The 22,526-nt window shown below is 43.4% G+C and overlaps 1 protein-coding gene across 1 annotated transcript in view; it reads right to left on the reverse strand.

The window, feature by feature from the left end:
* Positions 1-22,526, reverse strand: part of LOC142579003 (prolyl endopeptidase) — a 52,980-nt gene that overhangs the window by 16,776 nt on the left and 13,678 nt on the right. The window contains exons 8-12 of the mRNA XM_075688774.1: positions 17,038-17,183; positions 10,776-10,880; positions 7,283-7,387; positions 6,525-6,605; positions 2,119-2,232 (exon numbers count right to left, since the gene is read on the reverse strand). Coding sequence (XP_075544889.1) covers positions 2,119-2,232; positions 6,525-6,605; positions 7,283-7,387; positions 10,776-10,880; positions 17,038-17,183 — 551 coding nt within the window. The remainder of the gene's footprint in view (positions 1-2,118; positions 2,233-6,524; positions 6,606-7,282; positions 7,388-10,775; positions 10,881-17,037; positions 17,184-22,526) is intronic.

The raw sequence follows: 22,526 nt of genomic DNA on the forward strand, positions 1-22,526 counted from the left end.
CTGTGAATGCTATGGCGGAGCGGGTGTGCCCACAATGCTACGCCTACTGAATGTCATCGTGGCGTGCAGTTCAAATTTTATTTTGGATGTTCATGCAGACGCTACTATTTCGGAATTTGGCGGCTACGACGTGATAAACGAGGCTGTCTTCAGTGAGCCCCAGTGAACTCGGCCAGTGGAATCATCATGGTACCCCGTGGCGACCGTGACATTTACACTACGTAGCAGACTGCAGCTACATGCAACTGCAGCATTTGCTTTGTGCATGACTACGCTAGAGTGTGCACTCGCACTCATATGCTGCTGTCTGACTGTGCTACATGGTGTGAACAGACTTTGTCCAGCACCAGCTTGACCGACAGATGGTAGTTACTTCCAACTATACATTTTGAAGCTCATTACAAAGCAAAGCCTGCCGAGGCATCTAACCAGGAGCAGCCAGGAGAGAGCATGCGCTAGCAATAGCAAGCATGCATGTGGTCTGACCTCAAGTTTTGATTGGTTCAAGCAAGTTGAGTGTTCAAAACTAGCCGAAATTAGCAAGACTTGACGGCTACAACACTGATATGCAGGGTGGCGAGCAAAGTTTAATTTCTGCATGGGTAGCTGCGGCCAAGCCTGAGCACATGACAGCTGGCTTATTCCAGAAGTATAAAATTATTATTGAAATTCGAAAGCAGATTTTCGCTTACTTCAGCCTGTTTATTAAACTGTGTCAATATGTATATACAGTAACAGTGGGACAAGGCACATTGATCCAAACACCCTTCTTGAATGATGTCAACTATTGGTTATTAGCAGCCGTGTATGGGAATCCACTATATTACGAAATTAAGCATCCAGAAAAGAGTGAGTAGCAGGCTTCTGTTGAAAAGGGGGTATTTGAGAGAAAGGTGACTTTACGCTCTGCCTGCGAGATCCATGTGCCGCACACGACTGCAAAATTTGTCTGCGATGTTCAAAGCAGTATATGCTATCTGGTGACTGTTTTTTTCACCAAGCCAGAGGGGTAGTTCAGGGCCCCTTCGAGGTACACTAATTAACAACATTTCCCTAATTAAGCTTTTAAATAACTTAATTTACGGAACACATTTCAGTTTAGAAGCTGTAGCTGGTGAGTTTGCAAGGCGCATCAGATGACACTATCAGTTTCAAGATATTCCTTCCCAATATGTGCGATGAAATACACTGGCATTCCAGTTACTTCTGAGCTTCATCGCATAAAACCACATTCTGTTAAAAAAAGAAGTGAAACACCCAGTGCATTTTTACCGCATGTTTGATGGTACAAAAGCACCGTACTGTCACAACAAACAGTTAAAACCCGGTTACTGCAAAAGGAGGGCACACATGAAGTATAAAAGCACATTAGCATGACCGAACTGGATGCATGGCAGCGCACCCCTCCACCCGCTCCAGGCCAACCACGACGAAGATGAAAATCGACTGCCGAGATGAGCGAGCGCTGCACATGGATTTCAGAAGCTGCAAGGAAAGTCAGTCATTTTCAACCATGTCAGGGTAACCTTGCTTTCTAGGCCTGTCTCCAGTGGGCTTCAGCAGCTGTGGCGACTGCTCTCGAAGGCTACAACGGTGGCACACCAGTGGAGAGTTCTTCAATTTAGTCCATCATGCATGTTGATTTATTGTGCAAGTAATGACTGCTTCTCCAAGCAATCCAGTTGAAGGATTAGAATTGTGCTATCACCCAAAGGTAATTAAAAAATTCTATATAGTCTAAAGACAACTAGTACACTGAAGGCTTCTTGAAAAAGTTGCTAACTACATAGAGTGGGCTTTGTTTACACAGAAGGCTTCGTTTTCTTTTCCTTCATGTTACCAGGGAGGCCCTGTATTTTGTAGCTAAGGATGAAAGCAGAAGAAAAACGTAAATAAACCACTTTTTTTCTTGGGAGGAAGGGGGGTAGCAGAGATGGTGAGCAATTATTTTGCATGACAGGACGATCATTTTGTTCCAAGAAGTCCTCCTGCACTCTTTTAACTGTCTCTGATTCTAGTGCATGAATCTCAATATGAAGCATGAATCAGCACGAAGTTCAACAGTTGCATGAAACACCAATATGAAGCAAGACACAGAATTTAGAAATATTAAACCACCTTTTGTTGAACAATGAACATGGGGATCTTGGTTCCATCCTTGCTTGTGTAGAACACCTGCTTGGTCTCGAACTTGCTGGCATCAAATCCAGGAGGACTAATTTTCTTGTAAACCTGCAAGCGGAAGAAGAGGAATTTTCTGGCACCGACACACCACACATCACGCTAGGCAGGTGTGCACAAAAGGACAATTATTATTTTAACGATGCTGAAGCTGAAATTCAAGGAAGGCAAATTTAGGCTTTATTTACACCCTTGGATTCAGGAAAATTTCTGGAAATTTTTTTTAAGCTGCCCTTCTTTTGACACACTGTGACTACCACTGCCCATATTTTATTGGCCACACATAAAAGGCTACTTGCCTTGCCTAGCTTCAGCATCAGTATAAAAGCTGTCTGTGTATTCTACAGTGCCTGCGGTGAAGGAAGTACGGCCTTCACCATGGGTATCTTTTGAAGAGGAGTTAAATGGCTGATTGATTTGTCATTCAGGAGCACAGGACTATGAGGGATGTAGTTGAGGGCTCTCGATTCATTTTCTGGGTGGTACCTTTAAATAACGATTTAAAACTCAATACACAAGTGCTTGTGCACTCCACTCTCACTGAACTGTGGTCACTGCAGCCAAGAATCAAACCTGTACGCTTGTGTTCGGCAGCAGAAAACCAGAGCCACTGAACTGCTGCAAAAGGCGTTCCTACGAACTTTTTTCTTTTTAAGTAAGTAAGTGTTGTATTTACAGTAAGTAATATAAAAAGCTCACTGCAGGGGCAGGGGCTAAAGGCAATCAAGCCTGACAAAGGTCCCTGTCCCTCCGCAGTTCGTAGCAGCTCACACGCTTCGAGTTCAACAGAGTGGAAAAAAAAAAAAAAAAGAAGATTGCAGCACATCAGTTTCAGGAAAATGGACAACTAGCAACTTGGAAGAGTACACATAACAAATCACATAAAAAAGAGAAAAATTTACATACAGAAGAGGTAGCACACGACATAATATATAGCTACACAAAATAAATTCCAATAAATTTGAAACTTAGAATGCATGAGGATACAATGAAATTACATTATACATGGAAACGCTCAGAATACTAATTCTTGAATGATTTAAGCATTGGTCGATGCATGAAAATCCACAGGTTAATGTTGATACTGTGTGCATGTGGTAATTAATAAGTTCTTTGCTTGTTTTTTAAATGCAGCACTACTAGCTTTAAAGTTCAATCTATCTGCAAGGATATTCAAAACATGATGTGTCTGGTACACAGCACTTTGTTTTCCGTAATTAGTTCTTACTTTAGGCGGTCGTATCCTTTGTTCTCGTAAACAGTAGTATGGTTTTTCGATGCGGTTTTGTTCATATAATTTATTTTGTTGAATTACTTGGAGCAATTTAAAATAGTACAACTGATCAACCCTGAGCATGGAATGTTTTATGAACAGTGGAGCAGTTGGCAGGTCTTGTAATTTTCCCCTGTACTTTTCGAAACAGCGCAATATTTTCTTCTGCGTAGTAATAAGTCTATGGTAATTTCTTTGCGATGTTGTTTCCCAGACTAATATCCCATAAGTTACCTTAGAATGAAAGAGTGCATAGTACATATTTAGTTTTAACCTTAACGGGATTAAGTGTACTGTTTTGTAAAAACAACCAACTACAGTAAAATCTCGTTAAACCGTACCCGCTTAAACAGTAGTTTCGTTTTAAAAGTAGTGAAGTCAAATCCCCGACTCAGCAGCCATTGAACATAATGTGTTTCGTATCCGCATAAACCGTACCAGCTTACTGCGTACGCATCGGTTAAAACGTAGCGTTTGAACTTTTCGTCGCGCAAACACGGCGCTGCGCCGTCTCCATCGGGCGGCCCGGCAGAACAACACGCCTCAGAGATCGGAACAACGGCCTCCAAGCGCCCTGTGCATTTGCGCGTGAAGCCACATCAACATCAACATCATTTCGACGCGGTGTCAGAGAGCGTTAAGGCGTCGTGCAAGCGAGGACTCGCGTCGTTCCGAAGCTTGGATAAAAAAGACGCCGGGTGCTCAGCATAGAAGAAAAATTAGACATCGTCTGTGCTATCGAACGTGACACGAAGAAGTCGGCGCTGACACGCAACAGGGATCTGCTGTTGACTACAGTGTGTGGCATTTGGAATGCGAAGAAGTTGCTCGGCAGCGCTGCTGCGACCGCGAAGATATGTCGGCTACGAGGTTCGACTTTTCGCCATCGTTGCCTCTGTTGTTGCCGAAGCGTCGACTAGCGACAGTGACGAGGACGACACGGAAAGCGATAGCACGGGCGATTCAGGCCCGACAGTGGCATAAGCTGCGCATTGCATCAGCCTCATGAATGCAATCGTCGCGACAACAATAGGGGCGCGATAACGTAACTCTATTCCAAATGAAAATTATTCCAAACTCCGGCACCCGTAATGACAAAGGCGCCCCCAGGACTTCTGCAGCACTACTGCGAACGTGCACGGTGAATACGTAACACCAACGAGGAATCTGCCATGCGAGTGTTTGCCGAGAAGAGGGGGCTGACTGAAAAGCTGGCACGCAGCTTCAGTAAGTTTGAGGCCGCTGTCGTCGGCGTGCTAGGCCGCCGCGGCATCAAACGAAAATAACGCTTTTGTCGCACGAAGTTAATAAATACTGCATGTTTTTTCCCCTTTCATCGCACTCTCTCTGAGTTCCGTTTTCGACAGGTAAGTGGGCGATGTCATGCTATTCGGTTAAACAGTACTACCGTTTAGTACGTACCTTTCCCGAGCTCCGGCCAACTACGGTTTAACGAGGTTTCACTGTATTCGCGCTAATGCGGTAAACAGGTGATTTACATGTGTATTCCAGTTTAATTCCTCCTGAAACCACACACCAAGAAATTTTTGTTCCCTAACGTGTGTAATACAATTTCCTTCAAATGTGACACGTATTTTACTTATAGGCTTGTTTATAGGTCGGAATATCATACAGGTTGTTTTTTTGGCATTTAAGCGTAGCTCATTTTGCCTTAGCCATTCTGAAAGATGCCTTAAATACTTATATACACTGACTGCAAGTGATGTTAAATTGTCTGATGAAAAGAAAACATTTGTATCATCAGCGTACATAATTAGTTCAGGGGAATCTGGAATTCCTACAATATTGTTTATATAAGCAAGGAACAATAGTGGCCCCAATATGGACCCTTGGGGGACTCCTTGGTTTAACTTTATCTTTTTAGACATTGTGCTATTAATTTGCACGAATTGATAGCGATATTCAAGGTAACTTTTGAAGAGTTGAAGTGCGACTCCACGCACTCCATATCTCGACAATTTCTGAATTAATAGTTGGAATTGTATGGAGTCAAATGCTTTTTGAAGATCAAGAAAGAGCCCAAGAGTGTATTTTTTCTTTTCCATATGGTCGATTATCTTATCCTTGATATATAATAGAGCTTGTTCCGTTGACTTACTTTTTTGAAACCCATATTGACTCTTTGTTATTATTTGATGTTTATCGAAAAAGGATGCAAGTCTATTGAAAATTACTCCTTCAAATATTTTTGATATTGCTGGAAGCACAGATATCGGTCGATAATTTGCTAAACTATTGATATCACCACCTTCATGTACTGCAGTGACTTTTGCCACCTTAAAATGTTCTGGAAATACACCGGCAGTGAGGCTGAGGTTGATAATATAGGCCAATAAATCACATATCAATGGTGATATCAATTTCAACTCAGCACAACCTATTTCATCAATCCCTGATGCAACATTATTTTTAAGCTTTCTGATTAAGTTTTCTACTTCAACCGGCAGATGGCCCATACTTCTCTCCCAGCCATTTCTCGCAAGCTGCGATGCTTAGGTATTGTAATGCCAAATTATTATTTAACAGACGAGCCAAGCAATGAATGAAGAAGAATCTAATGTGTGAATGCTTCTTTTTCAGATTATTTCACTACAGCTTGTTCCAGTACTTGCACAACAGGTAAATGCTATTTATACATTTCTAACTTATTCCTCTTTCGCTACTGTCGTTTCCTTTGATTTGTGCCTATGGGGTCTTTAGGGCTACAATAAATTAAATTAAATGTTAATGGCCACACTAGATTCACAAATATTGGCTCTGTTCTAATTGCGGCCCTGTTTACTACCCCTGTGGTGGAACACTCGAGCAAGCAAATGCACACAGCACTAAAAAGGGGACCCGGGATGGACCTTGCCCACGGGTGATACAAAAGCCAACAGACAGATTAGGAGGGCGAATAGCTAAGACGCAGAATTTTCAACAACACAATGTTGGAGATGTTGAAAGACCAGAAAGAAGTTCAGTATGTCATGCAAGAAAAAGAAAACTAATAGATTTTTCCATTAAAGGAGTTTTCATTGGTGAAAGAATAGACGCCCTTAACACTGACCTTGGGACTGATGGGCTCTTTGCTGAGGTCGCAGTAGTAGATGGTGCCAGGCGTCAAGAAGGATGTGAAAAAGTAAAAAATCTGCACAGAAAAGATAGCATGACGCTTTATAACAGTACACGTCACAGCACAAGCGCAAACTAGAAAAATAGAGCATACCAGGTTCTCAGCACATTAGGTGGCCCAACTGCTACACTGTGCCCCTTTTGTCTGCTTGTTTAACCAACATAGACATGCTTCTGTAGACCCATTTCTCCTCTGTAACATTTCCTCCAAGGTTAATATATGTCCCTAAATTTTGTTCGTTAGATTACATCACTGAGCAAATATTAATGTCAAATGTAAGGTTGTAACTGTCCCTATAGCCTTCACCAGCTGCTGCCTGAAAGTTAGCGTTTAACTCCTAGACTTGATGTCAACTTCGCAAGTACAGTGAGGTAACACAAGTTCTTCACACAGTCATGCCAAACATTGGCCGCTGCTGTGTTTATTTGCAAACTAAACACTAACGAAGCACATCAATATTGCAACAATAATAACACATAACACACAGAACTGAAATTGCTACCTTATGTGGGTAATGCATTTGGCAAACCTTACATTTAACAAGAAACCACCAGAGGAAACCGCTTACGGACGTAGATGAAGACCAGTAATTATCTGACTGTGGTAGCGGATGCGTAGCCGCACTCTTAGTGAAGCATTTTGTACTATTCCTGGCTTCGACTTAAAAGCCATAAAAGTAGAGAGACAATTACCTCATGGTCTTTCTTTTCACCAGCAAAACCAGTGATAGTGCCAACTTCTAGGGGAAAGTCCATGATTTTTTCTCCAGTAGAGAGAGCATGCAATTGAAGCACATTCTGCAATTAAAGAAAAAGGAAAACTTCATTCAGCACTTCAAAATTGAAATCTCATCATGTAGCTAACACAAAGATATAAATAACAGATGTTTGTCTCCTACATCATGAATATGCATCGTTACCTTATCATATGCAGGCACCAATGCAACACCTATTTTGCCTTTGCCATTGGTATTTCTGTTGCCATTTTCTCCTGCAATGACTTTGCAAAAGCGAATTAGTATTGCTCGTGAACCTATTGAATACCCTAGAAAATGTGCTAAAACACACTAAATTAAATTTTGTACCAAATCAGCTTAAAATACACTTAAACCACATTTTTATTTACTTATTAATTCACTTAACAGAATAACTACGTCACCTTGAAGGCATTAGAAAAGAGGAATAAATGCAGCAAACATAATTGACTACAATTTTTGTGCCCATTACAAAAGTTCAACCAATAACTCTTCCAAGAAAACCATGTACAATATACTCTCATGGCGCAGCAACGAAGAACCAGTGAGAGCCAAAACTGTGAGTCGCAAATTTAGCTATTCCTTTAGTGTGAAAACTTGCGCCCAGAAAAACAAGTCACACTCAAAGCACAATGATAGCAAAGAGTACAATCGTCGGTCATCGAGATGTGTGTCAATCCAATTGTTGCCTCTAAACAAGATGAAAGCCACGAGATCATAGCATAAGATCCCCAAGAATGGCAACACTGCTTTTTAAACAGTATAGATCACACAAGTGTCTGTGAAAGTACACAGACACTCAGAAATTCACATACCCGTAAAATTAAATGAGGAGATGGCAGCCACATCGTAGCTCAATTGTTACAACACCATGTGGGACATTCAAAGGTTGAGTGTCCAGAGTCTAGACAAAAAATGGCCAGCTGTCTTTTCTTTCATTTCTCCAACCTAACCACCATGTGAAATCAACAGCCCCCAACAATAGGGATTAACTTCCACTGTTCAGTGATGCTACTGGCACATGCGATTGTGGAGCGGCTTTCGGAGCAGCTAAAAGTGAATTTTGAAGCAGCAAAATGGACCTTCGGAGCTGGAGCGCTACATTGTTACCTACATAACATGGTGGGTTTGTGTGTGTTGGGACTTTTACATCAGAATGTTAAGTTAGCAAACTGAGTGTCAAACTCGAAGAGTTGCTGACAAAATTCTTTGAATTTCTTGCAACAATGTCCAAATAATTTTGCAAGTGGTCCAAAAACTGCAACTCACGTGGGAAAAATATATTTAATAGCAGTTGTCATAAATTTTGTCCTGTGTTGCGCTTGACCCTGTGTTGCGCTTGACCCTGTGTTGTGTTTGACTGTGTGTTTGAAATACTGCAATGGGCGACACTGCGAGGGCGGCTTGCTTTCGCTTGTTTGGCAGCTCGATGTGCGCCGTGCACCATAGAGAAGTGCAGATATGTGTACACATGACCTTTGACTATGCAATGCTGTCCAATTAGGCTGTAATGCGCAAATTCAGTTTGGCAAAAGCGCTCGCTGTAGGTGCCCATATGTTGCGCCCGGGGGCAACGTGCCTGATCTCAGCCTCCAGCCACCAGTGTAGCGCATGATCTCACACCCAGTAATCAAGGAAGTTTACTGGCCCGACCACACTGGAAGCTACCTAGCTGCAACAACCTGCTACGTGGCCACCATCACGTCAGCTGGCAATGAATTTTTGTTATGGAGACATGATGCAGTTAGGCTTAACCAACGGCGCTTCGTCTGTATCCAGCGGCAAAAGTTGCTGTTTGGTGCAGAGTCAACCAATACCTTTGTAGCCACCATAGATCCTTTTTCAAGCCATCCAATTGGCTTGCCAACAAAAGGGACAAATAGGTGACAAATTGAACAGCGGAAAAATTGTTCACGGCCTCTGTGTGCACAACAATGTGCGTGTTAAGTTCTAAAAATCAAATGAGACACCATACAGTGTTCAAAACTTCGAACACCATTTTACATTGGTCCTACAAGAGAGCAACGCGGGGTCTTGCTCGGTGCCAGTACCATCGCTCGCTGCTCCCTGAAAAGAGATGCTGTTCCGTTCCCTAAGCAACTCGCACATGGTGGGGTGGAAGGTATTCGAAATAGACAACAGCCCAAGGATGAAGCATTGGTACGATCCAGGCCTAATTGGGGGAGACTTGACTCGGTCCACTGCGAAGTTAACACACCTGCTGGTCCACACCATGCCACTTCAGTAAGCGCAGATTTGTAGGTGTCACTTCATCACATGATCCCGTTCTCTGTATATTTAATCACTTGCTTGGAAAAAATAAACCAGTTGTTAGTCGGCGCTCGTATAGTTCACTTCCTTTTGTCCTTCGTCCGGTTTACACTGCTCACCCCTAGGGATATATTCAGTCAACGACTCGCCTAGCTTGCTGTGTTAATGCAGATTTCTCATATTTTGCTGAAATGTAGCAGGGTCCACCTCTCGGCATAATTCGGCGCAATTGGCGCAGCGGTAGCATCACTGACTGTTCTATGCTTCACTAAGCTTTAGTGGTCATTGGATCGTTCAATGCTTTGTTTAACTAGCAAGCCCATGTAACTCCAAAGTCGCCAAAATAACCGTCATCAGCTGTTTCTTGTGTCCCTATCCCAACATCATCCACTTCTTCCTTACCAAACCGCTCCGAGCACAAGCATTAGAAATAGCAGACATACTATCCAGAACATCATGCTACACTACTTTGACGGTTGCTCTCAGTCGTGCGGCGTGCAATTTGAGAGGTACATTCACATGCAGCCACATGTAATTCAATCATTTAACAATCTGACACACATTTGACAATCCTACACAGCAGCAGTGAAACTTCCTTATATTGAAATTGTGTATAAACGCACTTCGTTATATTGAGGTTGAAAATGCCAGGTGTTCTATGGACAAGAAGTTATAAAAAGGGAATTGGTTTGTTACAGCAAGAATTCCATTATATCGAGGTTTGATTGTACAACGAAATTCTCCATATAACGAAGTAGTTTTACAGAAATAAATGCTGAATTACCGGCAAAAAATAGGAGCATTTCAATTGTTACACATTCACTCCTGTACAAAATGAGCGTTAAGAAATAGAAGAAAGAGGCAAGAGAAAGAGAAGCGGGGTAGGGGTTACACAGTGAGTAACTGCACTGGACACTGGGAAGCCGAGTGGTGTTACAAGTACATTTTCGATAAATACAAAAGCTGCAAGGGTCACTATATTACCTGACCACTTACAGATGCACCTGACTGGTCTGAACTGTACTGTCATTGCAAGCAAAAGTATTCAAAACTGTCCTAGATTCTACCGCACTCTTGGCACATTGTTTTGTACAATAATCACATTGTTTGGCCTGATCTCATTTGGCCTCTCATTTACTTATATAAGCGGCAATCTTCACCTTGACATCACGCAGGTAGCAGACCACTAGCTTGTTCTTGTGCACACAAGCTGCCCAGTCCAGGACATCTTTTTCATCCTGGAGTATTAGGTCCTTCCAGGATTCCTGCAGTAAAACAATTCGAGTTAATATTATTTTGCTACAGGTAAAACCAGAAGTGTACCCACGTAGAGACAGCATTTTTGTTCATCGTATCCTCCCATGGTATGATAAAGAGGCCAAGCTAGATGCCACCAGGTAAAGGTTTGAAATTATGGGTATGCCATGCACTGTGGGAGTCAGATTAAGCAGATCTTTTTTTCATGATTACACAAAAAGAACTTTCGTTTAGTGACCATTTACAAGTATATAGAGTACACTATAAAGTCAACGCAAAACGCTTTTCTCACCATAAACTTAGGGTGCTCCAACAGTGTAGAGAGGTCGTACCAGAACCGGAGTCTATGAATCCTACTGCACACCAAACCAAATTCACTCTGCACATAGTGTTTTTCAAAGTAGTCACACAGACACGGCCTGGGGGAGTATTCTGTAAATGTCCACCTACTGAACATATCCATTTCGTCTGCTACTGAAGTTCTGATTGACTGGGCTGGGGTATGTGTCAGAAAGAGAAAGGCGCACCCAGCCAATCAGCACTTCAACATCAGACAAAACTAGGTAGACACTTACAACACCCCCCCCCCGGTTTTAACTGCCGTCTTGTCCCTGCATATTGATGCCTATTGAGGCTTCGAATTTGTGGGCAAAGTGCATACTTTCGTTCCAAGCTATTCTTCGCTACGCATCGACGCTGCTTCGTTATACTTTTCTGGGCAAAGTGTTCACCGCACTCCTTGGTGATTATTGCCACCACTCAAAACGCTCCACCTCACCTTCACAAAAAAGAATTATGGGGTTTTACCTGCCAAAACCACTTTCCAATTATGAGGCACGCTGTAGTGGAGGACTCCGGAAATTTCGACCACCTGGGGTTCTTTAACGTGCACCTAAATCTAAGTACACGGCTGTTTTCGCATTTCGCCCCCATCGAAATGCAGCCGCCGTGGCCGGGATTCGATCCCGCGACCTCGTGCTCAGCAGCTCAACACCATAGCCACTGAGTAACGCCGACGGGTCTCACCTTTACAAGCCAGCATGCACTCGCATTCTAAACCAGGCTTTATTGCTTATCAAAGACGTTACCACTCCACCTGAAATTCTTCTAAGCACATCTACTCTGTATTCAGTACATGCTTCAGCCCCGTTTTGTTTGTGTTGGTACTCGAGTCTGCGCTTAGTGTATAGTACCACTGGTTGCTATGTGACACAACTACTTTTGAACATGTGCAGCTGAAATATTCCCACGCTCCCCACGCAGCATGTGCCCTCGACCATGCTCGGCTGACAGTGCTTTACCTCTCCCACGCTATATTCACACACGTCGCTCCCACCTCAAACAGGGAATGCTTGAAACATGGCTGTCATTGTACAGACGAACGCAATCACGAACTCATATCTTAAAAGGCACTTTAAAAGAAATAAAACATACACTAACCTAAATCTACGAGCTAATGATAAGAATGCATACTTTAGCACTTGAAACTTGTATTAGTACTGGGTATTTAATGTGCCAGTACTGATACTGTTTACCGTCTCCAGTAAAAAAAGCTGGATTTCTTTGTCAAGTTTACTTTCTTCAGTTATGCATAAAGAAAAAGAAAAAAAATGCATGCACTTCTCTTATATTTTGCAGTGCTAGGGTTAATACTCACATGTACAGCTCTTCGAGGAGAAAAGATCTATGTTCAACAAAAAACAACAGCTTGTGTTATGACTAATTTTTCTGTTGCAATGTACCCCTTACGAAGATGCGTTACACTATATGAAGCACATTTGAAAAAGGTCCATATTTTCAGCAGCACTAAGATGATTCCTGCCTTACAGAATTTGACGAGCATTCATTTAACCATTTAAGATAAAAGATACAAATACCCGGAAAAAAAAGTGTTTATTTTCTATCTAACTATGCAAAACACAAAGAATAAGCATAATGAACAAAAAGAAAGAAAAAATTGTGAGAACTTATTTAGCAACAGGAGGAGCCACCAGGCAGAAAAGTGGGAAAGGACTTCACCCCAAGCCACCTATGACTACATTTTGAATTTACACAGAAAGCTCTCATTATATGTGACCCATAGGCATACACTTCGCTTCCTTTGCATTACATGGGTGATACCACTGCAGGTGAAGATGTCGCATCAGTCTGTCTTCGCTGATCGGGCTTTCATAAGAAAGTAAGTCACAAGCCAAGTTCTTCTTCGTCCTGTGTTCCTGCTCTAAATCAGCAATCGACTATTACTGCCAGTCATTCAGTGTTGACCAAAGACATTTAGCCAGAAACTTCGTACTCAATGCCAAAACTCGACAAGAAATTTTTTTTCGTATGTTGCCCATAGGCAACACTGGTCTATAGAGGGTTAAAAGGACACTGAAAGCAAATATTAGGTCGCACTAAAATGATACATTAATGCTCCAGAACGTCTAAGGTGTCAATATTATCGGGAACAACATTTGCTGCTCACCTGTGATACATTCAAGTACCAGCACGATGACGAAGGCACTCCTCATTTTAATACTGCGACTGGTGCCCAACCTCACATAATAAAATGACAATAAAGAGACTACTCTCCCGCTCGGAAGTGGGCGATTTGAATTGCATTAAAGATATGCGGGCCCTTCAGACATGTTTTTCTCCTAAAAGAAGTGTTTTCTTGTCACAAACCAAGCACTGCGGCGTTTCTGAAATGGTATTGTAACAGTCCATGAACATAACATTTGCCTTTAGTGCCCCTTTATGTTGCTAACTGTGGCTGAGTACAAGGCTGCAACTTTATTCCTGACCACAGCAGCTGTATTCTGACAAGTGCAGAGTGCAAGCACAACTAGTATGTACTTATTTATCCAGGTGGTCAAAATTAAACCGGAACTCTCCACCACATTCATGTGCTCCCGAATTTAATAAAGGCATGAGCCTTTCTCTCTTCGATGAAAATGTAGCCATGGTGGCATTGTGATCAAACTCGGGAGCTCATGTTCATCGTCATCAGTCATGGCTACAGCAGCATTCCAAATCTGCTGAGCACAACTTTGGGCATAATAATGTGAAGTAAACAGTAAAAATTCAGTAGTAGTCATGGCTGAAATAAATGCAATACTATGAGGCTCTGCACTTAAAAACCAGCAACTTGGCTTAGAAGAATGTCAAAGCATGGTGTTCTGGATTAATTTTGACCCACTGGGTACAATGCACACCAATGTCTCGGCACACTACTTTTTATTCTCAAATTCAAATTTGCTATGCCGTTGTTTAAAAGCTATGTTGCGTTACATAAAGCAGCTACAGATGTGGACGTACATAAGAAGGAGACAGTTGCATAGGCTGTGAAGAAGAAAAACACGGTATTAAGTACACTTATGAAGGAATGAAACAATGATGAATCCTAAATAAATAAGGCAGCTGTTACCCTTGTGTGGATACAAAGTTCACAAATGTGAAGTGAGCCACCATGAACTATGGCAGGAATTAAGTAAACATAGGCAACAAGAGCGGTGGCACAAAAGCAGACACCGAAAAGGCATGGGAGACATCAAACAAGTCAAGGATATCATAAAGCAGAGCAAATAATGGCTTCTAAAATTGGAGACCTGTGAACTGTCAGCTTCCCCTCCTTTTACACAGTCTTGATGAGCTGCGGCCTTTAAACAGAGGCAGGCCATTTTGCTCCAATTTTTCTGGCTGTGTGTAATCCCCATGATCCATTTCTACCAAAAGAGCATAGAGCATTGTTTTCATACTGCATTTATTTGTTCATGCATGCAAACCCTACATCTGCTGCCCGTATAGTTTTTTAATGCTGCCACTGTTGTTTCTGCTAAGGCTTACTGGTACAGACAGTGTTTCTAAGACACGGACACAGTGAGGCACACAGAAAAACAAACGGGACTGCTAGAGAGAAACAAACAGAAGATTTGGTATCTAGATCATTGATTATACCCCATTACGAGTGTACGGCTTGGGCATCGCCTCGGTAGGCAATGATGTATGATCAATAAACCAAATATTGAACGATCTCCGATGCAAGTGCTGGGGCTATACTACGAATAGTGAATATGAGCTTTCTTGCATAATAAGTTTAGTTGGAAGCAGCGCTCCGTATGTCTTCCTCCTTGCCGCTGTCCATGTTTTATTTACGCTTTACCTGCCTTAAGATGTCACCATACCAACTAGCTCAGATACAGACCCTTGTTCAGTATACCTCTTAAAACCATCACCAACTTCATCAGTCACACTGGACTAGTGGATGCATCCCTAGTTGACAAGACTCATGCGAACTTCACCATGTTTTCTGTCACAGTGTAACATTTTAACCAGAATATAGACTTCATTCTCCTGAAGACACAAATGGCAGCAACCAGGGTGTCTAGCAAGTTGAAATTTCCAAATTCCCCAAGTAACACAGAACTTTGTTTTATATCAAGACAAGCTGACACCATGTCGCCCGATGCCGTCACTCTCTAGAAAGCACGTTAGAAATAAAAAATCTACTTAATCCAGTTTGAATAGTAAGAAGTAGTGTTTATTTTTTTTCAAAAAGAAAGCAGAAGGAAGGGGTTAGTAAAATACACAGTGAATAAAATATCTTCAAAAAGAATGGTAAAACCCATTGCAAACCGAGTTGAACATATTCAAATACGAATAAAAAGGAGATGCATAAAGAAGCAAATACTTTTGAATATGAGCTATCTTTTTAAAATGATAGCAAGCTCATTGGTGAGGCCCGAACTTCGTCACAAGTGAGATTCTCTCTTAATAGTTGGCAAGTCAACCTCAACTGTCCTGACATACTCTCAGCACCTGCACAACACCTCAGTATTGCATTTAATTGCTTCGAAGAGTTTATTTTGGTTTAGATGAGAGACATCTGCATTTCGGCGTCAGCCAACGCTTTCTTTTTTGAGCTTAAGTTCCTTCAAAGAAATGGCAGCATGCTTCCTTTCCCGTTAATTCCTCCATGTATCTGTCCTTTCTGTTCTCATCCTCCTTATGCTGTGTGTTTGCTCTGCGGACCATTTGAAGTATCCTCTCGGTCAGTTGTACAGCCTACGTCAGATTTTTTTAACTTCCTAGGGACCGCAAGAACATAAACAAAAATATCCATATGTTTTACTGCTCTTAAGGCCTCAAATCGCCACAGGCACGTCCAAAAAACCTCTGAAGGCCTGCCAGTACACTTATTAGGCATATCAGTGCTTGTACTAGAACAGGAGATGGCAGGTACATGTGTGTATAATTAAAAAATACATACGTGCTATTAAGCACTATCTTTGTCTTCTGAAGATTAATATGCAGAAGACAAAGATAATGCTCAATAGCTTGGCAAGGGAACAAGAGTTCAACATTGCCAGTCAGCCTCTAGAGTCTGTGAAGGAGTACGTTTACCTAGGTCCATTACTCGCAGGGGACCCTGATCATAAGAAGGAAATTTACAGAAGAATAAAAATGGGTTGGAGTGCGTACAGCAGACACTGCCAGATCTTGACTGAAAGCTTACCACTATCGCTGAACAGAAAGGTGTACAATCAATGCATTCTACCTGTGCTGACATATGGGGCAGAAACTTGGAGGCTGACAAAGAAGCCCGAGAACAAGTTAAGGACTACGCAAAGAGCCATGGAACGAAGTACGTTAGGCGTAATGTTAACAGACAGGAAGAGAGTGGTGTGGCTCAGAGAGCAAATGGGGATAGTCGATATTCTAATTACATTAAGAGAAAAAAAAAATAGATCTGGGCAGGAGGTGTAATACGTAGGAGAGACAACTGGTGGGACCATTAGAGTTAGAGTGGGTGCCAAGAGAAGGAAAGTGCAGTCAAGGACGGCAGAAAAGTAGGTGGTGTGATGAAATTAGGAAATTCGCAGGCGCAATTTGTAATGCGCTGCTAAGCTCGCGCAGGACAGGCAATAGGAGATCGCAGGGAGAAGCCTTTGTCCTGCAGTGGACATAAAATAGGCCGATGATGATGACTGCATCCCGTGACAATTGCCCCTTCCCACGCTTGTTGCCTCTTTGCCTCTTATGCCTTTTTGTGGACTATATGGTACAGAAGATTTACAGACTAACCATTCATTACTGAGTAGTTTGCATGGAGGCTATTTTTCCAAGAGCAGAAGTAAAGTACTGTATCTGAAATCTGACAATGAAGGCATAGTACAATCTCACCTCTGCACAGTCAGCCAGGTCGATGTTGACCAGGCCATAACGCGGCCGGTTCTTGTTGGTACGGAAGGTGAACACACTGCCTTCATTGGTGATGTAGTCATACTCTGCTTCGAACTTGCCAACCAGGCACTTCAGTTCCAGCTTGTCTGCAGAAGCACCACACAGGACACATTTAAATGCAACGAAAAGGAGTACCAAATTTATAGAATTAAATGAAAATATTGGTGTTCACATCTTTCATGGCATAAAGGAACCTAGCCATCCCTTCTCCAAATGCAGAGCAACCTTTCTGCCCTAGACACTAAGTACGCAGAGTCTAATAAATATCCATTTGGACACTCGCGGAACAAAGAAGAACCACGTGTGTGGGCCCCTTCTTGTCTCGTCCTGTGTGGTAGCACCGTTTTCATTTAAGCATGAAACCACTAGACGAAAGGTCACCTCCAGAACTCCTGGGATCTATAGCAGTTTATGAAGAACATAAGCAAAACAGGCACCCCATCACATCTGGCCTCGACGTCCTGTGCTCAAGTGCACTGAACACTGCAGCATGTCTAAGCTTTAGCTGAGCTGCCCAGAATTGGACCACTGCATTTGGCCAGGCTCGGCCCAAACCCGGCCCTTGGAGAACTTCATCCAGACTGGCCCGACCCGGTGCCTCAAAGCAAGATCCAGGCCCGGCCTGAGCCTGAGAAAATAAATTCACCTACCTGACGCGGCGCAACCCAAAATAAGGACCGACTGAGGCCCAAACCTGTCGTTAAGAGCAAGGTGTTTCCAATAGCAATAACTATACTTTTGTTGGCACATGCTTTGCCAACAACTACTTTAACCATCAGTGATTTATTTTCCAAAAGGGCCTCATGGTGGACAAAGAAGGCAAGACATACAGGGAATGAGGATTGTTTATTCAACTACAGCATAATGTACTTATCTTTCTTCAATCCTAGGGTGGGAATGGTAAAAAGTACATTGTAGCAGATTTTTTAGCAAGCAAAATGATTTGTAGCACCTATCTTCACTTCAGCAGCAATTTGCCAAACAAAGAGCTACATAGGATGAAAGCCAAATTCACTGGTTTTGTTGCAGATACAGTCGAACTTCGATATATGGAATCACGATTTTCTTGAAATACAATCTATGATCAGTCTTCACTTAAGCTCATGAAGATGCAATCGTTTATTTCTGCCCTAACGCAGCTTCACGCACAAAGATGCATGACAAACGAAGAGAGACTGCATAGTGATCAAATAGTTTCACAGTTGTCTGTGCACTCGCGTTGGCAAGTACATGTTCGAAGCAAGGAAATTTTGCAGAGCGCTTATTTAACCCGTACCCCACACATGCTAACTCAAGGCATCAATGCTGCTGGATTCAAGGCGTCGCTATATAACGAATGAGAAGAAAGGAAACCGAGGGCCCGATCTTTATTAGTCGCAACATAAGAAGACAAGAAACAATGACAGCAAGGACATAATAGGGGAAATTACATGCACTTATTAATTGAATTAAATATATGATAAACTAATGGAAATGAAGTGGATGAAGAAACAACCGGCAGGGGGGGGGGGTATGAATTGTGGGGATGCGCGACTCTCGCGCGTCCCCCGATATGTTTTTCCCGCATGGCGCGTCTCCTGTAATCCGGCTTCGCCGCGAGGCCTGCGTGATGCCCGCGGCGGTCGATGTGGTTGGGGCGCAGCGCGAGAGATGGCGCTAGTGTTGCGTTGCTAACGCCGCCTCACGGCAGGGTTACTTGGGGGCGCAGGGGAGGACGGGCTGCCTCTTCCCCGGCGGGTCGGCGAAGAGCGTGGACATCCCGCGCGCCGCCGACCCATGCTTCTGCGAGACCGCCTCGCGTGGCCGCCTCGGAACACGCCACCGTCCGCGTGACCGTACACGTGAATGACCAGGCGTTGGGATCCAGCATGGGGCGAACATATTCGCTCGCTTTCCGGTCGCGGTGAGTCGGACTTCTAGATTTGTCGCGCGCCCATCGGCATGTTTTGTGGATAGCAACTCGGCTAGCAGGCATTGATCTATGAAAGGTGCAATAAATGCCCTTGTGATTGTTTGCACTACTGTGTTGTCGTTCCTTTGTCCCAAGAGCACGGAGGAGAACCCCACAGAATCCATGTTTTTTCTTTACACATGCGATGTTCTTGCCAGTTGAGTTATATGGCACTGTAAGGTTTAGTTCTAGTAGATAAACATAAACACCCTAGAAAGTGGACGGGAAATCGGCGCCGCAGGAGCTCAACGTGCAGTACACGAGCATGTGCAGTGCTCTACGCAGAACTGCACAGAAGTTTTTTAACAGGAGTGAATAATTTCCAGGGTAAATAATTCTACGACAGCAGTGTACCTGTTGTGGGGCTTTAGGTGTCCCATCGTGGACAACTGAAATGTAAACAAGTTAGGGCTAACTAGAATGCATTGTTTTGTTTCCACTTTCACCAATTTGTGTTATGTTGCCATTATCCATGCTTGTACGCTTAGTGTGACACCTGTACTCCCTTTATTCACCAGATAAGTAGCAGTGCGAGATCATGCTCCCAAGTAGTCACTCGTGAAATGTGTTCTATTTTGTATTTTATTGTTTCTTTTGTCCAGAATGGTGCATTAACATTTATTAACATCTACCCCCCATTGTACACTACTACATTTCCCGTTAATAAATCTGCAATTACATAGCAAGTGCCAATTTACAAAACTTTAAAGGGTTCCTGAACCACACTTTACCGAAGTCAAGAAATGCATTGGATGACAAAACAGACCAGTTTAGAAATACTTCAACGCAAAAAATACTTCAATGTGTTCAGTAAAAGCAGAGTTATTGGCAATCAAAGAGAGCTGTTGGTCCACTTTGCAGTGTGCCCAGTACTTCAATGCCTTGTGCGGCAGAGTGGGGTGGTGCCCACAATGCTCCGCCTGCTGAATGTTACCGAGGCACACTGTTCAAATTTGATTTTGGATGTTCACACAGACGCCACTCGAACTGATTTTGGTGCCCACAACACGCCAAACTCAGAGGCTATCCCTCAGCTTACAGTTGAGTTCGCGGTGTCTCATTCTTTGCTGTGCTATAGTGTACTACATAGCCCCACGTGGCTTTTTTCGCACCAAGTGAGATGAGTATCATTTCGTATCACACTTATCTCTACGACAATCCCACAATTTCTGAGGGTCAAACAAACAATCTTCATGTTTGCTTGTGCGAGTACTTTGACAGCGGGCACATCAGCTAAGCAATGGATGCCACACTCCAGACTTGCATTAAAAGTATTCTTAACATAATGAGCCTCACCCACGATGGTGATACACCTCGAGGTGTGCAAGACGTTGGCACTTGGACCTTGATTCCCATCAACCACAGATATGCTGTTCAGAGCAAGCTGTTGTCCTCAGCAAGCTGCAGGAGCTTGGCAAGTGAGCTTCTTTCAGCACCCTGCCGCAGCTGCGGTACCTAGACTAGGCTGCAGACACAGCTACTTGCAACCGCAGTGGCTATGTGCATGACAGGGCTGGAGTGCACACTCGTGCCCATGTGCTCCAGTCTGGCTGTGCTTTGTGGTGCGGAGCAGCTTTGTCCGTCACTAGCTTCACCAACGGATAGTAGCCACATCCAAATTACATGTGTTTCACTGTAGCTCAATTTCAAGCAAAGTCTGCTAAGACGTTTAGCCAGGAGCGGCCAGGAGTGAGCGTGGGCTGGCAAGTGTATGTCAGGTCTGACCTTAAGTATTGTGTAGTTTGAGGCTAGTAGAGTGTCCAAAACTAATTGAAATTAGCGAGACCAGACGGCTACGACACTCATAAGCAGTGTGGCCAAAGTATCACTCCTATGGGAGTGGATGCAGCCAAGCGTTAGCAGATGGTAGTTGGCAATTGTATGATAGTCGTACTTCCGGAAGTAGGTATGTGATTCCTATCAATATTCGTAACAGATTTTTGCTTGCTTCAGCCTGTTTACTAAACTACGTCAATAAATATACACAGTAACAGTAATGAGAGGCACAGTGATCCAAACACCCCTCTAGATTGATGCGAGCTATTGGTAAATAGCAGCAATGTATGAGAATCTGCTATACGGCACAATATGGCAGCTCAAAAATAGTAAGGAGAAGGCATCTGTTGAAAAAAGTGAGAAAAGGGTATCTTTGAGACGCAACCCTTGAGAGCTCCACACGTCGTGCACACCTGCTGAATTTGGCTACGATGTTCACAGCAGCGTATGCTGTCGGCGAAATGTTTTTTGACTAAGCCCGAAGGGGTGATTCAGGACCCCTTTAAATGATCGAGTACATGAATTATCGTATTTACATGACTGTAAGTCGACCTCTTTTTAAAAATTTTAAAATGTTAAGTGGGGGGGAGGTTGACTTGCAATTGAAACGAAAACATGGCACCGCAAAAAAAAAAAAAAAAAAGCGAGAACAACGGGATATTAGGGAAGTTACAACGTAGTTCCAATTTTGTTAGCTCTACGGCCCCACCTGTAGCTTTCGACTATCCCACGGGGTTGTTCACTTTTTGGAAGGGTTTTTCAACATTCTTGAGAGTTTTACAGCGGACACAGCACTCACGTGGGGGTGTCGATAGTTCATCGAAGTGCCGCTGTTCCATTTGTGGCGGCACCCTCAGAACAGTGGCGCTTGCGGGGAGTATTGACAGTTCATGAAAGAGCAGACACCACTCGCGGCTCGTGTGTTTCTCTTTCCCTGTAGCTCTTTAGTTTCATGCATTCGATTTGACAGCCGGCCAAGTGCTACTTCCATACTTCCTCAGTCATCATGAGTGCTCTGAATCCATAAACATTCGGTGCTCATTCACAGCGGCGTGGAAGAGGGCTGCCATCCTTTGCGCTGAAGAAACATAACTGCGTAGCGGGCTGCAAGTTTGATGTTTCTTAATGGGTGGTGCGAGAGTCGTGACAGCAGCGAAGCAAAATTTTCACCTGTGAAGGCAAGCGAAGAGGTTTCCGCGGGCCGAAGTCGGGACACTTTCTGGAGCTGAAGGCCAAGCTTGTGGCGTACGTCGCTGAAATGCGTGATCGGTCCCTGCCAGTGATGTGCAACATGGTCATGAGACAAGCCTGGATCTTCGCCTTTTAAGGACCTGCTCCGCCGTGAGTATTAGTGGCTGGTGGCAGAAGAGCGCGAACTTACGCCAACCGGACATGTCAGAAGAGCCTCCAAGACGGCTCTGTGTGGTTGGGTGCTTTTGCCGTGGACTTAAGTATGTATGTGTGCAAATGCAGAATTTCGCTGGACGGCGATGTGCTTCGGGACTGTAGCAGCAATGACGATGGCAGCACTAGTGAGGAGGAGTAGTTCAGTGTCCATGCCAGCTACTAATAAATTTTCGCTATGGAATGCGCCCGTGGGTATGCTCTTTCTTTTTCCCCTGTCACATGCAATATGGGGGGGGTCGACTTACATTCGAGTCAACTTACAATGGTGTAAATACGGTATGCTTGGAGTTCAGAA

This window comes from Dermacentor variabilis, chromosome 4 (assembly GCF_050947875.1).
Source record: "Dermacentor variabilis isolate Ectoservices chromosome 4, ASM5094787v1, whole genome shotgun sequence".
NCBI lineage: Eukaryota > Metazoa > Arthropoda > Arachnida > Ixodida > Ixodidae > Dermacentor > Dermacentor variabilis.